This window comes from Pongo abelii, chromosome 5 (genome assembly GCF_028885655.2).
Source record: "Pongo abelii isolate AG06213 chromosome 5, NHGRI_mPonAbe1-v2.0_pri, whole genome shotgun sequence".
NCBI classification, from domain to species: Eukaryota; Metazoa; Chordata; class Mammalia; order Primates; family Hominidae; genus Pongo; species Pongo abelii.
Window position 1 is genome coordinate 158,510,464 of NC_071990.2, and position 20,493 is coordinate 158,530,956.

At 40.4% G+C, this 20,493-nt stretch overlaps 1 protein-coding gene across 10 annotated transcripts in view; it reads left to right on the forward strand.

Moving 5' to 3' along the window:
- ARID1B (AT-rich interaction domain 1B) overlaps positions 1-20,493 on the forward strand; it is a 433,110-nt gene that overhangs the window by 36,201 nt on the left and 376,416 nt on the right. For all 10 annotated transcript variants that reach the window (XM_024248190.3, XM_024248192.3, XM_054558365.2 and 7 more), the window contains exon 2: positions 15,706-15,900. In XM_024248190.3, coding sequence (XP_024103958.3) covers positions 15,706-15,900 — 195 coding nt within the window. The remainder of the gene's footprint in view (positions 1-15,705; positions 15,901-20,493) is intronic.

Here is a 20,493-nt window from a genome sequence, read left to right on the forward strand (position 1 = left end):
CTGTTACAGGAAGTAGTGAGGTTAGAATTTAGTGTTCAGGTGCAGTATTGTGTCTCTACCACCTTTGCACATGTGTAAGATAATATTCTGTCTTCCCTTTATATGATTCTTTTTTAATGACAGGGTTAAATTGATACGCATTTGAATTTGTTGAACGCTATTCTCCAAAATGATTCCAGTTTGTGTCACTTAAGAAGTGACCCTAGACATATATTACGCTTTCATAAGACCTTTCTCTCCAGAGCTTATAGTGCTTTGCAGACATTACCTTATCAATACTTAGGGCATCCTCGTGAGCCAAGCAAGAACTGGGAGCTGTTGCTGTTTTTTTTTTGCAGTGGAATGACACAAGAGGTTCAGGAGGGGCCTGCCCTCCAGACTCCATCTCAAGGATGTGTGCACTGGTCAGACCTTACCTTCATGCTCCTGCGCTGTGGATTCTTCACGATAGCCCACACCATGAGAGTGGGTACAGTGTGCCAGCAAACACAAGATAATAGAGTAAATTTACAAGGTGATATTTATTTTTAAAGGAATACATAAGAATCAAAATTCCATGTACGGAAAGGAAGGTAAAATATTAATACATCTGGAGTGGTGGCTCACGCATGTAATTCCAGCACTTTGGGAGGCTGAGGTAGGAGGATCACTTGAGCCCAGTAGTTCGAGACCAACCTGGGTAACATGGCAAGACCCCGTCTCTACAAAAAATACAACAAAACTTAGCTGGGCATGGTGGCACGTGCCTATGGTCCTAGCTGCTATGGAGGCTGAGGTGGGAGGATCACTTGAGCTGGGTAAGCCATGATTGCCACTGCACTCCAGCCTGGGTGATAGAGTGAGAGGCCCTGTCTCAAAAACAAAAACACCAATGTAAAGTACATCTGGTTTCCACAGGGGGCCTCTTTTAAATTCAAGATGTCTTATTTAAAAGAGGCTGTGTTTGGAATTGGATTGCAGTGAATGGGGGTTGTTTTAAGCCTACCCCCCTCTGTATTCTGGAAGTTATATTATGCCTTTGAAAACAAATTGGCTTGGCGTGGTCAATCCTGCTTTTAGTTAATGTTGAGAATGTGGGAAACACAACCATGAGCTTGTGGGAGAGATGGGGTCCCAAGATTTAAGGACCTGTTTAGAATTGGGCATCTTTCTGAGAAGGCAGATTGATGGTAAAGAAAAGTAGAATCTTTGGCTGGTTTGATGTTTATGTGAGTGCACTTGAAATAAGATGTTGTAGGCAATGCCTTCTCACTTTTGGGAGGATGATACTCAATAACTATTAAAAATCCCCTTTCATCCCTTGTTCTGTACTCCTCATTTTTTTTTTTTAATACAACAAATGCTTTTTAGCCTAATCTCTGTTACTTGTGATGACAGGTTTTTAGGTGAAGACCCATCAATTATCAATAGACTATTAAATATTAAATAGTGAGCAAGAAATCCAATATAAAAGTGTGTATGTAACAATAATATTCAAATATTGTTGAAAGACTGCCTGCTTATGTGTTTTGAGTTTACATAAAATGGATATACTTTGTCTCCATTGTAAATTCCTAAAATTTCTGGTCATGCCTTTTTTATTAGAAAGCCTAAGAAAGGAAGAGTATGGGAAATTGAAATGGCTGGCAGTAGACAGTATGCCACTCTAAGATAGTGCTGCTTTTATCTTGATATAGACATATCCAGACATATGTATATATTTTGTAACGTAGGGTAAAATTTTCTACTGCTGTTTGTCCATATACATTCTAGTTATTATTTTAAGATAGTAAAGATCCTTCATGCCCTGATGCTAGATTGGTATATTAATTCATTTAGCAGAAGGGTATTGATATTGAGTGTAATTAGCATGAAACACTTTCAACTTTTTTAGGCTGAAAAGCATAATGTAACTTCTTTAGTTTTCCTCCTTTCTCCCTTTCTCCCCACACCCATTTTTAAAATAGCAGTGCTTTTCATACTGTCAGAATTTCATGTTGTGACACCCTACTCAGAAGTTATGACAGCAGGGTAATGACAGCAACTGCCTCCTGAGAATCAATCAGGCAATTAATTTTGTAAATGAAATGCTGATTATACAAAGCTTCAAATGAGAGGCCCAGTGATTAAAATCAATTTAACAAATTGTTTCAGGTGGGACTTGATTAATAATTTGCCATAAATGCTAAGGATATATGACCAGCATACCTTGTTGTTCCTGTTACTATCCAGCTATATATAAAAATCGACAGGGAAGCTCTATCTATCTTTATATTAGTGACACTTTGCTTGTTTGTTTACCTAAGTAGGCCTGGGTAACAGTGAAAATGGAATGCATTTTTACATTTTTATGTCATCCTACTTAATGTTTTCCTGTGTTCTGCTTTAAAAAACATTGCCCAGGCAGGTTTGAGTTCAACCAAGTTAAATAAGTTTTTTCTATATAGGACATTTTAGACTTTTCCCATGTTAATATATGTTATGAATCTTAAAGAATGGTGTGTGCTTTATACACATTTTCCATTCTTAATTACAATAACATCTATTCATATACTTTGGGAAATACTGTTTTTAGAATACTAGAAATAGTGACATTATAGCATGGAAATTAAAAAATGCGTATGTTTGGAGCATTATAACTTGAATTCAGAAGGCACTTGGAATAGGAGATGGATGTCTTTCCAGCAGTCACATACCAAATATTTATTAAGTGCCTGTTATAAGTCAGACAGTGTATCGATTTTCATAATTTTATTACTTATACTTGACACAGCTAGGAAGACAGTACAGTATTGTTTAGAAAAGGATGGCTTGGAGAGAGGTAAGGGTTAAAAGACGCACTTGGGTTTCTTTAATTTTGTTTTTTTATTAAAGAAATAATAGCAATAATAGTTGTCCATTGGGTGTCAGAAGTTGGGGCTATAAGGAAAATTAGGGTGAGGAAAAAAACATATCTGGCCTTAAAGAACTTACTGTCTGATAAAGGAGGCAGAGATAAACAATGGGTTGCAGTTGATGGTGATAAATTGAGTATCTGTTAAATAAGAGAGCTGTGGGGAACGGTGGAGCCTTGTGAAGGCAGGCTGCTGTAGTCACTGGTATTTCCCCGGTCTGGAAGTGCTTCTTCCGTTTACAGGGCAGCCACAGCTGTGCTGGGTACAGAGTGTTCTAGAAATGGGCTTGGAGTTGTGTGCTCAGGCATCGGCTTGGCGGTGCGTAAGAGGGCTGTCCAGGTACAGGGCGGGCTGAGGCTCGATGGGTCGCTGCGCCTGTCACCTTGAGGCTAACCTTGTTTGTTTGAATTTGTTCTTCTGGAGTTTAGATTTTTCGGACCCCTTTATGTCCTCTTTCTTACTTTTGATCTTCAAGGAAGTTTATTGATAAGATTTCTGATCGAAGAATGGGGCAGAAAGGAGAAGTATCTCTAACAGCCCACATTCTTTTTGATACCACAGCATAATTGGAAGGTCTGGCAGGGAGGGACAAAGGATGATTCTAGAATTATCGCACATTAGAACAGTAAGGAACTTCATCCCATTTGCCCTTTAATTAAAAAAAAAAAAAGGCCGGGCATTGGTGGCTTACACCTGTTAATTCCAGCACTTCGGGAGGCCAAGGTGGGTGGATCACCTGAGGTCAAGAGTTCAGACCAGCCTGGGCAAAACCCTGTCGCTACTAAAAATACACAAAAAAATTAGCCAGGCGTGGTGGGCAGGAGAATCACTTGAACCCAGGAGGAGGAGGTTGCAGTGATCTGAGATTGCACCACTGCACTCCAGCCTGGGCGACAGAGTGAGAGAATCCATATCAAAAAAGCAGCCTGATATTGTGACTCACACCCATAATCCCAGCACTTTGGGAGGCCAAGGCAGGAGGATCACTTGAGCCCAGGAGTTTGAGACCAATCTAGGCAATATAGCAAGACCCCATCTCTACAAAAAAAAATTAGCCAGGTGTAGTAGCACACGCTTGTGGTCCCAGCTATGTGGGAGGCTGGGTGGGAGGATGGGTTGAGCCCAGGAGTTTGAGGCTGCTGTGAGCTGTGATTGCACCACTGCACTCCAGCCTGTGTGACAGAGCAAGACCTTGTCTGACTCTTAAAAAAAAAAAAAAAAAAGAAACCACACACACACACACACACACACACACACAACTTTTATTTTGAAATAATTTTAAATTTACAGCAAAGTTGCAAGAATAGTGCAGAGAAGTCCCATGTACCTTTTATTCTGATGCATTACATTTTTACATTTTGCTACATTTATTATTCTGTCTGTTCATCCATCTGTTCATCCATCATTTATTTATAATGCATTTTCTCAGAATCATTTTTGAGAGTAGGTTGTATACATTCCGCTTCTTTACTCCTAGATACTTCAGGGTGTATTTCCTAGGAGCAAGCGTATGCTATTACACACACCTCAGTGCAGTTATCACTGTCAGCAAACTTAGATTTAATTGCATACTTTAACCTAGAGTCTATATTCTAATTTTGTCTGTTGTCCTAATAGCATCTATATAGCAGTCTTCTTTCCTTCAGTGTAAGATTCTGTCTGGCCTTTGTATGTTGAATTTAGTTGCCCAATTTTTTTTTTTTTTAAGAATATAAGATTTGACCATATATTAGTCATGTTAACTTCTTTTTCTTTAATCAACCACATTACAGTAAGAGTCAATATATGCTTACACATAGTTACAGCTCTGACAAATTAGATATCTAATAGGGTCATATCTCTGAAAAGCATTTTAAAACCAGGGGCAAATAGCCTGTGTATCAGCATGGCAAGCACCCTTTGTCCCAAGATAGGTAAGTCAGTTGGTAATTTTAATATCTTAACTGGCATTTTAATACAATTTTTAAGTTGTTTATTTAAAATATTGATAAAATAGTTGGAAAGAGGCATGGTAGCAACCATAGGGATTGCTGGGGAAATTAGTAACTTCTCTGTCTTTACGTAGTGCTCTGATACGTGTTTGGAATTGTTTATCCTTGCAAATCACACTAAACATCTTTTGAATGGTTGTCTGAGGGAGGTATTATTGTTTTTACTTGAGAGGTGGGGAAATTGAGGCTTAGAGTACTTCAATAATTCACTTAATATTTCATGGCTTGTCAGAAGTAGGAGAGAGATGTGAACCCAGGTGTACCTGATGACATACTTTTATGCTCTTTCCATTTTACTGGAGATGGCACATTGCTTTTTGCTTGTGCAAATTCTGATAGTTGACACAACTGCCCGCAACTTTGCAGGACAAAAGATTCTGAGGCTTACTGGACTTAGAGAAAATAATGCTAGGATTGATTAGCAATGTCTGTCTTCTGCACATTGATGGAGGAGTAGAGGGTTTCCATGCCTCATTGATTATTCTGGGATTATACCTCCATATAATAATGGTGATAATAAAATCTATCCTTTTTTTTTTTTTAAAAAAAAGCCTGTTATGTACCAAGAACTTGAATATATTATCTCCAGTTCTATAACAGCTCTGAAATGTTAGTGGTAGTGTTCTTTGTGTACAGATCCATTAACTGAGGTGCAAAGAAGTTAAGTGGTAGCTTTTTTCAGTATCACACAGCTACAAGTGGTGGGGTTAAAATTTGACATATTCTTACAAAAGCTTCTTTCTCAATTTGAATCTGTATTTGTATGGGAAATATACCATATTATTTCTCCTTTTTAAATAAGTGCTTGCTGCTAGGCTGTCAGTAGTGACACATGGTTATGAACAATATTGCATACTTAGAGATGTAAATGTTAGAAAATGTTAAAGCCATGATAAAAGCTTTACAGTTTTTTTGGATAGCAAGAGTAACAAATGTGAGGAAAAATGGAAATATATTCTATTACTATTTTGGTATTCCTTTTAGATCTAATTTACTCTCAAAATAAACAATATATATAGCCTTTGGTTTGTTCATAAAATTATTACATTTGCTAAATTAAATTTAAAAGTGTAGCTTAGTCAGACAGTAATTTACTCATTGAATTGACTTACAAGCAGCTGAGCTTTGGGGGATGAAGCTAATAATAGGTTTTGCCAATTTATAAAAATCAGGGAAAAACTAGGGAACTAAAATAGTCTTCCTTTCTGGACTTATTCTGTGGCACCTGGATGATAGCTATAAATGGGTTTGATACTTGTTTTTCCCCTCTTCCGTACTCCTGTTTCTCTGGGACAGTCTAGGCTGGGGGACAGACATTGATCAAGTAGTCACACAGATGAGCCCACTGTTACTCTGAGAGGATCCTGCCCTGGCCTGGAGTTCAGGGAGGGCTCCTCTAAGGACATGATGTTGGAGCTGAGTTCTGCAGGAGAACAGAGCTCATTCTAGGTGAAAGAATGACATATTTGAAATGTGTGTGGTTTTTCTAGAGCCCTGTGGAGGCCAGCATGGTTGGAGGGGAGATCTCCTGCTGGCAGAGATGGGGGGGTCCCACAGATTGACTTGGTAAGGAGCTGGCTGTCGTGGAGAGGAGAGGAGGGGTCAGGATGTGTCCTGGATTCTGACATGAACGTCTGGGTGGATGGGGTGTCTTTCTCTAAGGTCAGAGAGAGGCGGAGAGGAGCCTGTGGATGTCTGGGCAGGAATGTTGCGCAGAGTTCTGGGGCTTGGAGGAAGCAGCCAAGGGAAGCAGCATTTGGGAGACAGAAGCTTGGGGAGGTGATGGAAGCTGTGGTCTGGGTGAACTTGTGAAAAGTGAAGCTTTGTCTGCAGGGAGGGGAGACTAGAAGGGTCTTTACCTCTTCTATCTAGTAGTCATCAAGAGGCCTACATTCTAGTTAGAGTCCTGCTGTTTAAGCGGCCATGTGGTATTGAGGAAGCTGTTCCTTTCTCATGTCAACAAATGTTAATTATGCCAGGCATGATACTAAGTGCTAGGTATGCAAAGATGAATAAGACAAAATTTTCACCTTAAAATTAACAGTCTGCTGGGGAGACAGGAAAATATGTAGATTAAATTATTGAGTGGTTTAGCTCTGCTTTCAATTTGCTAATTTGTTAAGAGTAAAATAAAAGAGATTTAGGAAGTTCTTTTTATGTGATAAATCCTGTGGTATCTCATTTAATCCACCAGCAACACTGCGAGGTGAGTGTGACCATATTCTGTTGAATAGCTTAAGTTTACCTAGCTAATAAGCAGCACAGGCAGGATTCTCACCCAGGTTTGTCTGACTTGAAACCCCCTGCCTGCTCCGTTATAACCTTTTCCCCAAATTATGTTTCTAAACTTTGGATTTATTTTATATATTAGAAAAGATGTAGGAATTTGAAGTGGTCAAGAGGTGGTCACCTAAAGGCAAATATGGTATTGTACTTGCATAGCAAGAGTAGTAAAGGAATGGGAGGTTTCCTGGGAACCAGTGGAAAGGTTTCTGTACGGATCTGCTTCAAGAACACTGATGCTTGGATTTAAATACCAGTCTTTATGAATAGGTTTGGTAGTGAGTCCAAGCCTCTGTCTCCCCTCGCACCTCTTCAGTGTTTTCATTGATGAAGACTTGGGTGAAATAGTATGCTGATTTCATTGATGGTTGATGTCAAGCTAGAAAATGCAGTTACTATAATATGTCAGATCCAAATCAAGATCTGAAAAACAACCTCATCCTGGTAGAATGGTGATCAGAAATAAGCGAAATGCAAACAAGCGGAGATGAAGACCAACTGCTTCTACTAGGGTCAACTCCCCAAGTGTCTGATAGGAGATGGGGAGGTGGGGTTTAGTCAGCTGTTGATGGGGATGGGGCTGCCAACAGTGCAGAGCTCTTAGACTGTGTTGTCAGCAGTGCAGGTTCTAGAAAAAGGAAGCAAGAACTGCTCCCCCACTCCCCCCACAATACCTTTTGTGTTGAGGGGGCTGAGAATGGGTATATGTCATGCAGAAAAGGGAAATAGCTTACAGCGATCTTCAAATATTCTGCCAAAGGACCAAAGTAATACCAATGGGTATAAATGACAGGGAGCAGACTTTTGTTACATAGGAGGAAGAAATTCATAACATTCATTGTAGATGCTTTGAAAGGATTTGTACGTACATCACTTACGGACCTGTGAGGCTCTCTGCAGTTCTAAGGTTCTGAGTTTCATTGCTGAATCTTTGAATCTTTGGTCAGGGTGTCTTAAGAATTGTGATCACGTGAGAATATATTAAAGTGCTTTGGAAATGCATGGTATATGTTGTTATTATTTGATAATGTAAGTCTGGGATCTTTGGATGGGTGTCTAGAGGAGATTCCATGAACTCCTCTGACACTGTATGCTAAATTGAGAATTCCATGGTTCCACAAATACATATGTTCTCTGCACCTTAAGAAAACCAAAACCAAGACCAAAAACACCGGCAGTGGTCATCTTTTTCAGTCAGTTATGAGTGTTTTGAGGTCTCTCCCCCAATATTGCTAATGACGTCATGGTTAGAGGGCACCGATAATTTGATGGTTCTTAGAGTTAATAACAAAACAACCTTTTCTGCCTTGTCTAATATCTTTTTTTTTTTTTTTTTCTTCCAGCAGAGAAGGGATTTCACCATGTTGGCCAGGCTGATCTTGAACTCCTGACCTCAAGTGATCTGCCTGCCTTGGCCTCCCAAAGTGCTGGGATTACAGGTGTGAGCCACCATGTGTGGCCAGTCTTGTCTAATATCTTAGAATCCCATTTCTTGATCCTTTCTGTACCATTGGAAAATGTGGCAAATATTCCTGCATTAACGAAAGAAGAACTTCTGTGTGTTGATACCCACATTTGAAGTTCCAATGTGTTAGTTCAAGTCTTAATAAGCAGGCAGTATTTTGTCACGAGTTGAAGTAAAACACATAGTGGTTTTAAATGCAGGGTTGCATGTTATCCTATTTCAGTCTGATGATCGTGTGTAGACACACCAGACCAGAGAAGGGACTGTGGACCCAAGCTGGGAGACTTGACTCTGGTCTGAGCTCTGCTACCTCGAGCCTCCCTCGTGTCGTTGGGCATGAGAATCTCTTTGGCGATTACATTCTGCAGTAGTGGTGGCAGTGGTAGCTGAGATTCTTGGTTCTTTCTGGCTTAGAGAGGAGTAGGCACTTGTTACGAAACAAGGGAAGAGTCTTTAGTGCCCACTCTTACTTTTGCCATAAACGGGTTTTTATGCCGTTAGGAGAAGAACCTGACCAGAGTGTGCATTCAGTATTATCATTGTCTTTACTTGTGTCTTCCGCAGGTGTGTACAGCAACTCTGAAGTCTGTCCCACAGTGGCTTCTGGGTGGTGTCACTGGCACGTGACGGGGGACCTCTGTGGTGAGGTGGAGTGGGCGCCCACTGCCCACTGTTCTGTGTGTGCCGTGACCAGGCGGGTGTGCAAGGGAGGAAGACAGGCTAGACGGCCATGTTGCATCCACCTCCTGTTCTCCCTTTACAGAGAGCCAGAGAACTGTTTGTAGTATGCTCAGGGAAAAACAGAGGCATTTCAAGCTATATTTAGACACCATCACAGAAAAGTAAACACAGATTGCTTCCTGATATGACAGCAACTATTTACAGGCCGCTGTGGCTGACCCCGATCCTTATCGAGCTTGTTTTGCATGGCTGTGATCCGTGTGCATCAGTATTGAAGAAATGGCACGTTACCTGACATGTCCTCTCTATGCCTGTGTGTAGTCTGCTGTGTTGGTTTGTTACGGCTGGGCCATGGATTCTCTACTTCTGCACAGTTGGGCTGTTCCATTTTTTCTCAATGAGTAGGTGGGCCTCGGGCTCCAGGTGCTACCATAGCCCTTGTGACCTCTGAGAGCCTTTATAGCACTGATGAATTTGATGTTCATAATAATTGCAAGGTGGGTTTTATTTCTCCTTTAGTGAATGAGAAAACTAAGAAATAAGGTCACAGTGTACTCGAGGTCCCTGGTGGGACAGGGCTGTGAATCCATTCTGAATCCAGAGCCCCTGCTTCCTTGCTGGGCAGTGCCATTCAGTACACAGCTACAGACGTGAATAAACACCCCCTGCCCTGTTTGAGCGGGAGAAATAGAGTCAGATTTCAAAAGTTTTCTTTAGTTACTAGTAAGAGAATGTTGTTTCCCAAACAATGGTTCAAAAGGGGGAAGAGTTTTCTTTTCTATCAGCTCTTGTTTAATCCACATGAGTAGAAATTATTTTAGATCAACAAGATTTGATAGTTCTTTCTGTGGGTTTTCTTTGTTGTTGTTGTTGTTGTTGTTTTTTTGTGAAGCGTTTTTCCAATTTGCGGTTGAAGGAATTGGGCTGAAAAAAAGTAGTAAAATATGGTATGCATAAAGATACATCTAATAAACTATGTCCTTAACTTGATATTTAGGAGCAAATACAATTACATAGCCATCTTTTACTATAAATACATGTGTAGGGATACTCTGAAAGCGTGATAACAGAGTATCTAAATATAAAAAGGATACAGTATATCTAAAGTATACTAAAAGTATATAAGCAAGTTGTCCTTTAACTTGGATCATCTTAAAAAGGACAGTTGGATTCCCAGGCCAGCCTCTGAAAGCCTATCTGACATGTAATATAGCTGAATTGTGCTACCCAATATGCTTAGAAGAATCTATATACAAACATTTCTTAAAAATAGACAATGTATTTCTTCCTTAGAGAGAGAGAGAATAACTCCTACTTACATGTACATCCAAAAGTTTACTTTGAATAAGGAGGAAGAAAGTCTTATCAAGTAAAAAAAATTGCATTAAAAGCCAAGTAACTAAAATCAGACTGGTTAGGTTAAGAGCTCTTTGAAAATGGTGGTGTATATATTGTGGCCTTCACAGCACTTGTCTTATTTTCTGGAATTGAAACTCAAGCTGCAGCAGTTGTGGAATGCCATCTAGAAATGAAAACATGCTTGGACAACCTATTTAGAGAAGTTGTTGAGGGCTGTTTTCGATGTGGATGATAACCCTGATAGAGCATAAACTTTCAGTGAGAAATGAAAGTGGTCATACCTGGATAGATGTTAAAAAAACATAAAATTGGCCAGGTGCAGCGGCTCACGCCTGTAATCCCAGCACTTTGGGAGGTCGAGGCAGGCGAATCACTTGAGGTCAGGAGTTCCAGACCAGCCTTGCCAACATGGCAAAATCCTGTCTCTACAAAAAATACAAAAGTAAGCTGGGTGTGGTGGTATGTGCCTGTAATCCCAGCTACTCGGGAGGCTGAGACATGAGAGTCACTTGAATCAGGGAGGTGGAGGTTGCAGTGAGCCGAGATCGCGCCACTGCACTCCAGTCTGGGTGACAGAGCGAGACCCTGTCTCAAAAAACAAAACAAAACAAAAAACATAAAATTGCTTCAGGTTAGATGTGCATATGAGAAGCAGCTTGGCCTTTCTGTTTTCCAGAAGTCCTAGATTTGATTTGTTTTTTGTTTTTTTTTTTTTGAGATGGCGTCTTGCTCTGTCACCCAGGGTGGAGTGTGCAGTGGCACGATCTTGGCTCACTGCAACCTCTCCCTCACAGGTTCAAGCAGTTCTCCTTCCTCAGCCTTCCGAGTAGCTGGGATTACAGGTGCACGCCACCACGCCTGGCTAATTTTTTTGTATTTTAGTGGAGACGGAATTTCACCGTGTTGCTCAGGCTGGTCTTGAACTCCTGAGCTCAGGCAGTCCACCTGCCTCAGCCTCCCGAAGTGCTGGGATTACAGGCGTGAGCTGCCGCGCTCAGCCAATTTTTAGTTTCTTTAAGGGACTGGTAGTGAGAAGCAGGAGTTGAGACCCTCAGTTGTACATTTTTAATGCTCAAAATAGAGTACACAGCAGGATGGATTTGGACTGTGGGTGAATATTTAATAATAGGCCGTAAGGAGAGGTTAAAATTAAATAATTTGCACTGTATGAGTGTCTGTTTTTCTGTCTGAAGTCTCATTGAAAGATATTTGATGCATTTTGAGAGGTTCAGGTAATCTTTGTATTTCATGCTTTCGATTTTCAGAAATCTGAGGGTTAAGCTAACATTTTTGACATGCTGCAAATTAACTGAATTTTAAGTAGGACTGTGAGAGTTGATGGCAGTGATGAGACAGATATTACAAAACAATTTTAGTCACTGATAAGATAAATTTGCTGCACTGTTATCTATAGCATTAAAACATAGACATTCCAATCATTTTCCCGTTTAACATTTCTGCTTTAATTAAGGCAGTTTTAGTCGTGCACTATTTGAAGTGAAATAAGTAGACGTTTCCTATGCCCTGGGCTGTCTAGATTGAATGTGAAGATAGGACTGCCTCAGGGCCCCGTATTGGAAATTTAGCCTGAAATTTGATTTACTCAGCCTCTCCATAGGCCCTTCATTCACTTGGCTGATTTTGAAATCAGCAACTCAGCCTTGATTTTCATACTTCCATAAAAAGTTTTACCTTTTTCAAGAAAATCTAGAAAATAATCACATTTTATTTTTATCAGGCATACATTCTAATTTAAATAATTATGAGAAAATGAATTCTTAGCCCTAGATTTTAGTTTTATTACAAATATATCAACATATATGTTTGTACACTTAATTATGAAGGCGGCTCAGGTTATGTAAAATCAGTATATTGTTTGGTCAAACAAATGTACTGTCATTTAATTTCTGTCATTTTAAGTCCAAACAATGTCTTGGCTGGTTGGTGAAAGTAGTAACAGTTTAAAATTGCATCACATGGTGAATTTTGAGCAGAACAGTTGTTTGTAGGCTGTGGAGCCCGGGGCAAAGCACCCTCTTTCCTCCTGTGTCCTCCACAGAGCTTCATTCAGGTGAGATGGGTTCCTCGTGGCACAGTCCTGTGGATCCCTTGGGACTGAGCTCAGGTATTTCCTATAGGAAGCCTTTGTTAAAACCCATGGCCGACCGAGTGAGACACCCTCTTCTCGCCTTGCCTTGGTGCTTTGTCCCTTCAGGACATCTGCTGTGTTGCACTGTGACCTGTTTAGTCTGTCTCCTTCAGTGAATCTCCAGTACATGGAGGCTTGTTCATCCTTCTGCTTCCAGTGTTGGACACAACACACATAGTAGGTGCTTAGTAAATGTGTGGTGAATGGATTCACCAAATCCTTAAAGTGAACATCAGAGTATTGAGGAAGGCAGAGAAGGGGAAGGACCCATGGGTCCTTGGAGTGGGAGTGCCGGTGAAAGGGAGGACTGGCAGTTCTCGGGGTCTGTGCTCCTGCCTTCCATCTTCATCTCCCCTCCGTCCCTCCTCTTCCAACTTCAGCCCTCACCTCTGCAGCGAGACTGTCCTTGCCAAGCACAGCAGTGGCCTCCTCGTCAAGTATAGCAGAAGCCTTTACCCTTCACCTGACTGCATTCCTGGGCTGCATTTGGCACACCTGTTTCGTTGCTACACCTGACTCCCTTCCCTCCTGTAATACCACACTCTCCAGAGTGTCTACATTTTCTGACCATTCTTCCAGCTTGTCTGTGGGTTCATTTTCCCTTTTCCCTTAAGAGGTGATATTCTCTAGGATTCTGTTCACTACCCATTGTTTTCCTTTCATATATTCCTCCTAAATAAAGTTCATGGGTTTTATTGCTTCCTATTGATTAATTCATCAATTAATGTGCTGGGTACACCGTTCAACTTATGCCCTGGAGATATAATAGTGAATAAAACAGAAAATCCCTGCTCTCTGGGAGTGGATGTCCTCTCTGCTGACTTTACCTATTTTTCTAGGTCAGGCCTTACTCCCCAAGCGGCAGCTCATTGTGTCTCTTCCTTCTGGATATTTTCACCTGGATTTCATATCAGAGCCTCAAGTTTCCTATGTAAACCACTGAAGGCTCCCACTCCTGGGGATATGGTGATTGGCTTCTCCCTCTGCACACTCCATCTCATTTGGCTGCTGGCTTCCATCACTCATTCGGTCTCCAAATCCTGCCGCATTTCCCTCCTAACTGTGCCTTGGAGCTGGGCTTGCTTCCTCCCACCACTGCTGCCAGTTCAGGACCTCAGCCTCACCTGCCTGCCAGGGCAACCTGACCTGCTTCCAGCTGGGTCGGGTGCCCAAGGGAGCAGTCCTGTGTTCATCTGTCAGAGGCAGCCTGAGCCTGTAGAATGCCCTGCAGGGCTCACTCATGTTCTGGCTTCTGCCTGCTTTAGCATCTCCGCAAACTCGTGCTTCACGTGGATCCAGATGGTTTTTATTTCCTGATACACACCAGGCAGTTCATCTCCCTTGACCCAGTGCCTTGTGCTGTTTCTTCTGCCCTGTGGTACTGTACGTGCTGTTCCTTCCCACCTTGGACGTGTTACTCCCCTTTATCCTGGTAATTCTTTTTTCTTTTTTTTTTTGAGACAGAGTCTAGCTCTGTCTCCCAGGCTGGAGTGGCACAGTCTTGGCTCACTGCAGCCTCCGCCTCCTGGGTTCAAGCGATTCTCCTGCCTCAGCCTCCGGAGTAGCTGGGATTATAGGCGTGCAGTACCATGCCCAGCTAATTTTTGTATTTTTAGTAGAGACAGGGTTTCACCATGTTGGTCAGGCTGGTCTCAAACTCCTGACCTCAAGTGATCTGCCCGTCTTGGCCTCCCAAAGTGCTGGGATTACAGGCATGAGTCACCATGCCCAGCCTCTTTTTTTTTTTTTTTTTTTTTAAGAGACAGGGTCCCACTGTGTTACCTAGACTGGAGTGGAGTGGTGTGATCATAGCTCACTGCAGCCTCGAACTCCTGGGGTCAAGCGATCTTCTTGCCTTAGCCGGAACAGCTGAGACTACAGGTCTGCCTGCCACCACGCCTGGCTTAGTTTTTAATTTGTTGTAGAGACAGAGTCTTGTGATGTTGCCAGGATGGTCTTGAATTTACCCTGCTAATTCTTAAGCCTTCGTGAAAGTCCCCATGTACTTACCTCAGTGTGAACGCAGCATCTGGCACACAGTAAGGATCAATATGTGGTTTTAGAAGGGCAGAGGAGGGAAGGAAGGAGCTGTTGGGTGAATGCTGCCTGCTTCTGTAGCACCGGGTGAGGGCCTTTCTGCCCATTGCTTTGTTCCTTTGACGCCCCAGGACATGAAGGGCTGAGGCTCCGCGCCTAGCCCTCCTGTATGACCTCGGCCCTGAAGCCCAGGGCCTGACTCACCAAACCAAAAATAAAATTCAACATCTACTTGTGAACTGGTTGTGTTTGGTAAGATGCTGACTTACATGGGGAGAGGTGCTGTGACTCAGTCTGAGTGCTCATCCCTACACACTGCTGGTCTCTGAACAAAATCTTTACTCTGGACATATGCATGATCTAAAATCTATCTTTTCACTTTTTAATGAACACTTGGTTGCACTAAGGTTTGATCAAGACTTGCAGACTCAGTTCTAAAATAAAATCATTGTTCTAAGAATACTTTGAAGGCAGAAAATGTTAATCACTCAATACCCTCTGCTCTTATTACTAGTAAGCTAAAAGGAGGTGGGTGAGCTTAACTATCATGCTCTTTTCCTGTACGCATAAGAGAATTTTAGATGCAAATGTTTTCTCTCTGCTTATGGTCCAAAATCGTTTTTAGTATTGTTTAGTCCAGAGCTCTCTTAATTGTTAAAAACTTCCTAAAAGTAAAAAATAAAATTTCTTGTATCCATCTAGGTTTTTTCTTTAATGTCTTTCTGGATTTTTTGTCAAATCGTTGTTTTTAATATTTTTAAAACTTAAGGATAGTTGTGTTATTAATGCATATGTTAACATAACACAAATTTCTGCCTTTGTAATAGAGAATGAATTAATAAACTGACTTCTTTTATGTCTTCACAGGGCAGCCCAATGGATCCAATGGTGATGAAGAGACCTCAGTTGTATGGCATGGGCAGTAACCCTCATTCTCAGCCTCAGCAGAGCAGTCCGTACCCAGGAGGTTCCTATGGCCCCCCAGGCCCACAGCGGTATCCAATTGGCATCCAGGGTCGGACTCCCGGGGCCATGGGCGGAATGCAGTACCCTCAGCAGCAGGTTTGTGCTGGTCCCCTGACCCCCTGCTTTTTTGTGATAGTTTTGTCTTTGCCTTTTGCTGTCCACCTAAGATTGATGTTAAAGAGAATTAGGGGGCATTGCACGGATTTTCTGCTTTAATTTTTATTGTTTTTTTAATCACAGATATAATTTTTTTTTTCTTTTAAAGATGGAAAGGTGAGCTTCTTAAAGTGGACAGAATACCTGTTTGGTAGAAGGGCAGCAGGACCAGCTGTATTTGATAGATGCACTGTGTCATAAATTTGCAGCAGATTATAACAGATGTAAGCTCTGAAGTGAACTTGGCATTCTAACATTTCTGTCAGACTGTGTCAGATTTTGAGCTGTTAATAGACTATCTTAAGGTGAATTTTCAAGTCATTTAAAGGTCTTTTCCATGAGGATGGCATCAAGTTTTTAAAATTGAAAAAAAAAAAAAATTTAGTCTCCCAAAGTTATTTTGCTTTCATTTCTTAACAAATTATTTCTTCTGTACCTTTTGAAAAAGGTTTCTGTATTTCATATAAGAGGATTTGATGTGCATCTGTTTTGTTAGGTCTTGATGGGTTTTGTGTTTTTACTCAAAAAAGACTTTTCCTGCTCTTAAAAGACCCAACATTTTCCTCCTTTTTCTCTAGAATCAAATGGAGTCACCTTAGAAGGCCATTTACCCTCTAGCAGTGGTAAACCTAGTCTTTTGGATACTTGAAAGAATACCCCTTTATGCTGGCTGGAGGGAGGATGAAATTTGGAAAAGACTAAATTAGATTCAGACTTGTTAGGGTATTTAGTTACTAGGAGCACCAGAAAGGCTTATTTATAAATCGCCATACCGTGCCTAAGCCCCCAGGGAGTGGGTCAGGCTGATGCTGCTGCACGTTTTACTGCCCCAGGCTGGGGTGTCCCATGGTGCGGCCATCGGTAATCCACAACAGGGCTTGACAGTGCTGCCTCAGGAAATGCTTCCATCTGACCAGACATCTTTTGTTGAGGGGGAAAAATTAGATATGACTACTGTTCTATCTGACGTGGATATGGAGAATGATTGATCATACTTTACATGATACATAGCTGTATATTAACAGTTCATTAATAGATTGCTTCTGAGCCTTCTCGTTTATACACTATTCGATCTGTATTGTGATTTATTATTTATTTCATTATTGTTACTAATTTATTATTGAAGTTTATTTTAATTATAATATTGTGTAAGTCTATGTTATAGTAGCATGGCATGGTGGTACCCTCCTGTAGTTCCAGCTCTTCGGGAGGCTGAAGTGGGAGGATCTCTTGAGCCCAGGAATTTGAGTCCAGCCTAGGCAATGTATCGAGACCCTAAAAAAAAGAAATAAGTCTTTTATTTATCAAATAAGAAATAAAATGTTGTCTTTCCTCTTTATCTTTGCTCCCACTTGGATGATTTTTTTTTTATGTTAAGGCCATTATGGGGGAAGATAGAGGTAGCTCAGCCTTTGAATCCTAGATGCAGATTGAACACCGTTTGCTGTTGTCAGAGACCTCACTTCTCAATTATTGAAGGTTACCCACTCAGAAGTCTGGCAGTCAGTTGCATACTTAATTGTACTCTTAATTTTTTCCACATTATTCCTTTTTTCCAGCAATATTTTGCTGCCTAGAGTAAAAATCTTTAGTTGTGGCTGCTGATTGTGAGAAGGAAATAATTTGTAAATGATGAAAAGTAAGGTAAAAGAGTTGCGATTTTCTCTCCTTCATTTTAGTTTTAGAGCAACTTTACCATTAGTTGAGAGGAAGACAGCCCAGGCAGCTGGCTGCTCAAGTCTCCATCGCACTCTGTTGCTGATTTTATGTGGGAGCTAATAGTTGTGGATGATGCTGTGGCCACAGGAAGAGAGCAGAGGTGGGAAGGTAGTAAGAAGTAGTGGGACCGGCAGAGAGAAGTGGATGCTTGCCGCTCTTGGTCTCCCCACTTTGCTTTTCAGCATGTTTCCCTGATGTGAGATTAAACAGTCAGTTTCAAAAGATGCTGTTCACGGCAAGCAGCCGGATCTCCCTGGTCTCTGAAGGAGTTAAGTCTCACTAGAAGTTCTAGACGTTGGCTTAGTTTCCAGTCCCAAAGTGGGAGTCAAACAAATGGAGAGGGTGTGCGAAGAATGATTACCTAGGAAATGTTTTTAATTATTTTCTTTTCCAAATGTGTAAAGCTAAAAGTAGAGGACATACACAGATATATAGAGTAATCTCAATTTTCTTAGCTTCTTCCATTTATTTAATCCGTGTGACTCTTATACACTTTTTAAATCCAATGACTCTTAGATTTATTTGAAGGGACAAATTGATGTAGATTGCCCATCAAGTATTTCAGCAAATTTTTAATTAAGATTTTAGATTAGATATTTTACTGCTAACCAAAAGAAATACCCAATTCTAATTAAGCACACGTCTTTCTGATAATGAAAGGAAAATAGTATATCTGGTAAGAAATTGAATATCCTGGCTGCAGAAGTGTCGAAACTTTCATAATGAGTTAATCAAAGCCATGGGTCTAAATAATCTGTATTGCCTTTTTACCCTTTCGTGTAGTTAAATACAGCTTTGAAATATAGTATCTTGTTTTAAAATTTAAAAGGCTAAAAATAACGGAATGCACTTTTGAATGTGTATAACATTTTAAAGAAGACATACAGCTTTTATAATACCAAGGTCATGTGAACAGTTCTTAATAGTTTTTGAAATGGAAAAAAATAGTGAAGATTTAGAGCAAAGGTTATTAGAGCACATGCATTCATTTTGTTAGCTTGAGTCTGTGTTCTTTGGGGAGGAATTTTCAGTGAATTGCTTTGTTTCTGCAATTTGGGTAATTATAAATTTGTTCACAAACAGGGTCCTGGCACTGTGATTGGCTGCTGGTCCCATCCATCTTCCCCTAGGATTAATGTAATTGGCTAAGCATTGTTGTAGTTGTGGCTAATAATGTTCTTCAGGGAAAAAGTTGAAAGATAATCATGACATTGAGTATTTATTGAGTGGACATCACCACCTAGGCATGACTTTGCTTTGGATGGCTTCCAGAACGTTCTGTGTTTGGTTTGTGAACCTCTAATGAGCTGAATCCAGTTCATTTAATATTGCTCATATATTTCTGCACAGAATTAAAATGCAGGAATTCAAGTTTGTAAATTGAGTTGCCCACTTACCAGCTGAGTGGTAAGTTGTCTTTGGCTCAGGGGTCACAGTTTGATTCCTGGCTGGCATTCTGCTCCTGTGATATGAATTTTAAATGAGTATTTTGTTAGAAAGAACTGCAGTGCTGATGTGAAATTTAACATGGAGAGGAGTATCACTGTTTATTTTTTGTCTCTGAGAGTCTGAAGGAACTGGCCACTGACTGTGTTTGATTTTAGTGTTACCCTGGTGATCTTTGATTTGTATGGTGATAATTTTGTTTTTGAGATATACTCGTGACTGGATCTTTGAAGCATGACGTGTTAATAGTACATCACTTTAGTCTTTATTAACTGGAACTAGATTTGTGGTCTTTCACTTGCCGATTCTCCCACATCATCAGGCAAATACATGGCTAAACAGATTAGTTTTGCACGGTGCCCTAAAAACTGGTCTACTTGGGTTTTTGTTGAGTTCAGGGGGGGAAATGAATTTTCTATGCCTCTGTGGAGAATGTTCTGCCTCCAGGCTTCTGGAATTCAGACCTGCGGTTGGTTAACAGAAGTACATTGGTTGATTTCATCTATTAGACAGCTACACAGAAGAGGCATAATTTTTAAGGTTACTAGAATCTGAGTTTTTCAGATTAAAAAAAAAAAACCTTAAAGACACCAAGATATTCTTTGCTGGGTCAGGAATGCAGATTTTGTTTCATTTTTCTTGTCCTTTGTGATCATAAATGTACACCTAGGCCTTTACCAACTTGTTTTAAATAAGATTTTAATATAAAATGGCACCCAGGAGAAATAGCTTACAGAAGCTGAGTTATTTATTTGTGTCAAGCAGATTTCAATTATGTAGACTGAGATTTTTCTGAGTTTTTTTTGTAATTGGGTTGATATTTTAACTATTCTTGTAGATGTTTGATAATATGATGCCTGTTGGAATTATAAAACAGGGCAAAAGGAAAAAAAGCAAAATGAGAGATTTAAGTTCGTGAGTGCTTTTATGATGGGAAAACATGACTTTTTTAGTTTTAAAGCCATATCTGTATTGCGAAGAACTTTATAGCAGGAACATAGAATATGATCGTTGTTTTGAAATAGAAAATGGCAAAATTAAATAAAAACTAATTATTTTTGTTAAGGTGATTCATCTGAACTTATTACTTCATATTGAAGTAAAAACAATTCAAAACAGGTTTCCTTGAAGAGGACTTGAAAAAGATTTGTATTCTAATGTTGCTGCATGTTTTTTGAGTAAAATATTTATTTCAGAACATAAGCATTTTATTTGGTACCCTCTTAACAGCCAAAACACTTCTTCCAATGCAAATGTTTATTTTGGCAGCAGATGTTTCTAAAAAGGAGACAAACATTACAATTGTTCGGCTAAAATAAATGTTTCCTTTGGGGTTATTAAGGCAGCCAGGCAATTTCTAGGGTTTCC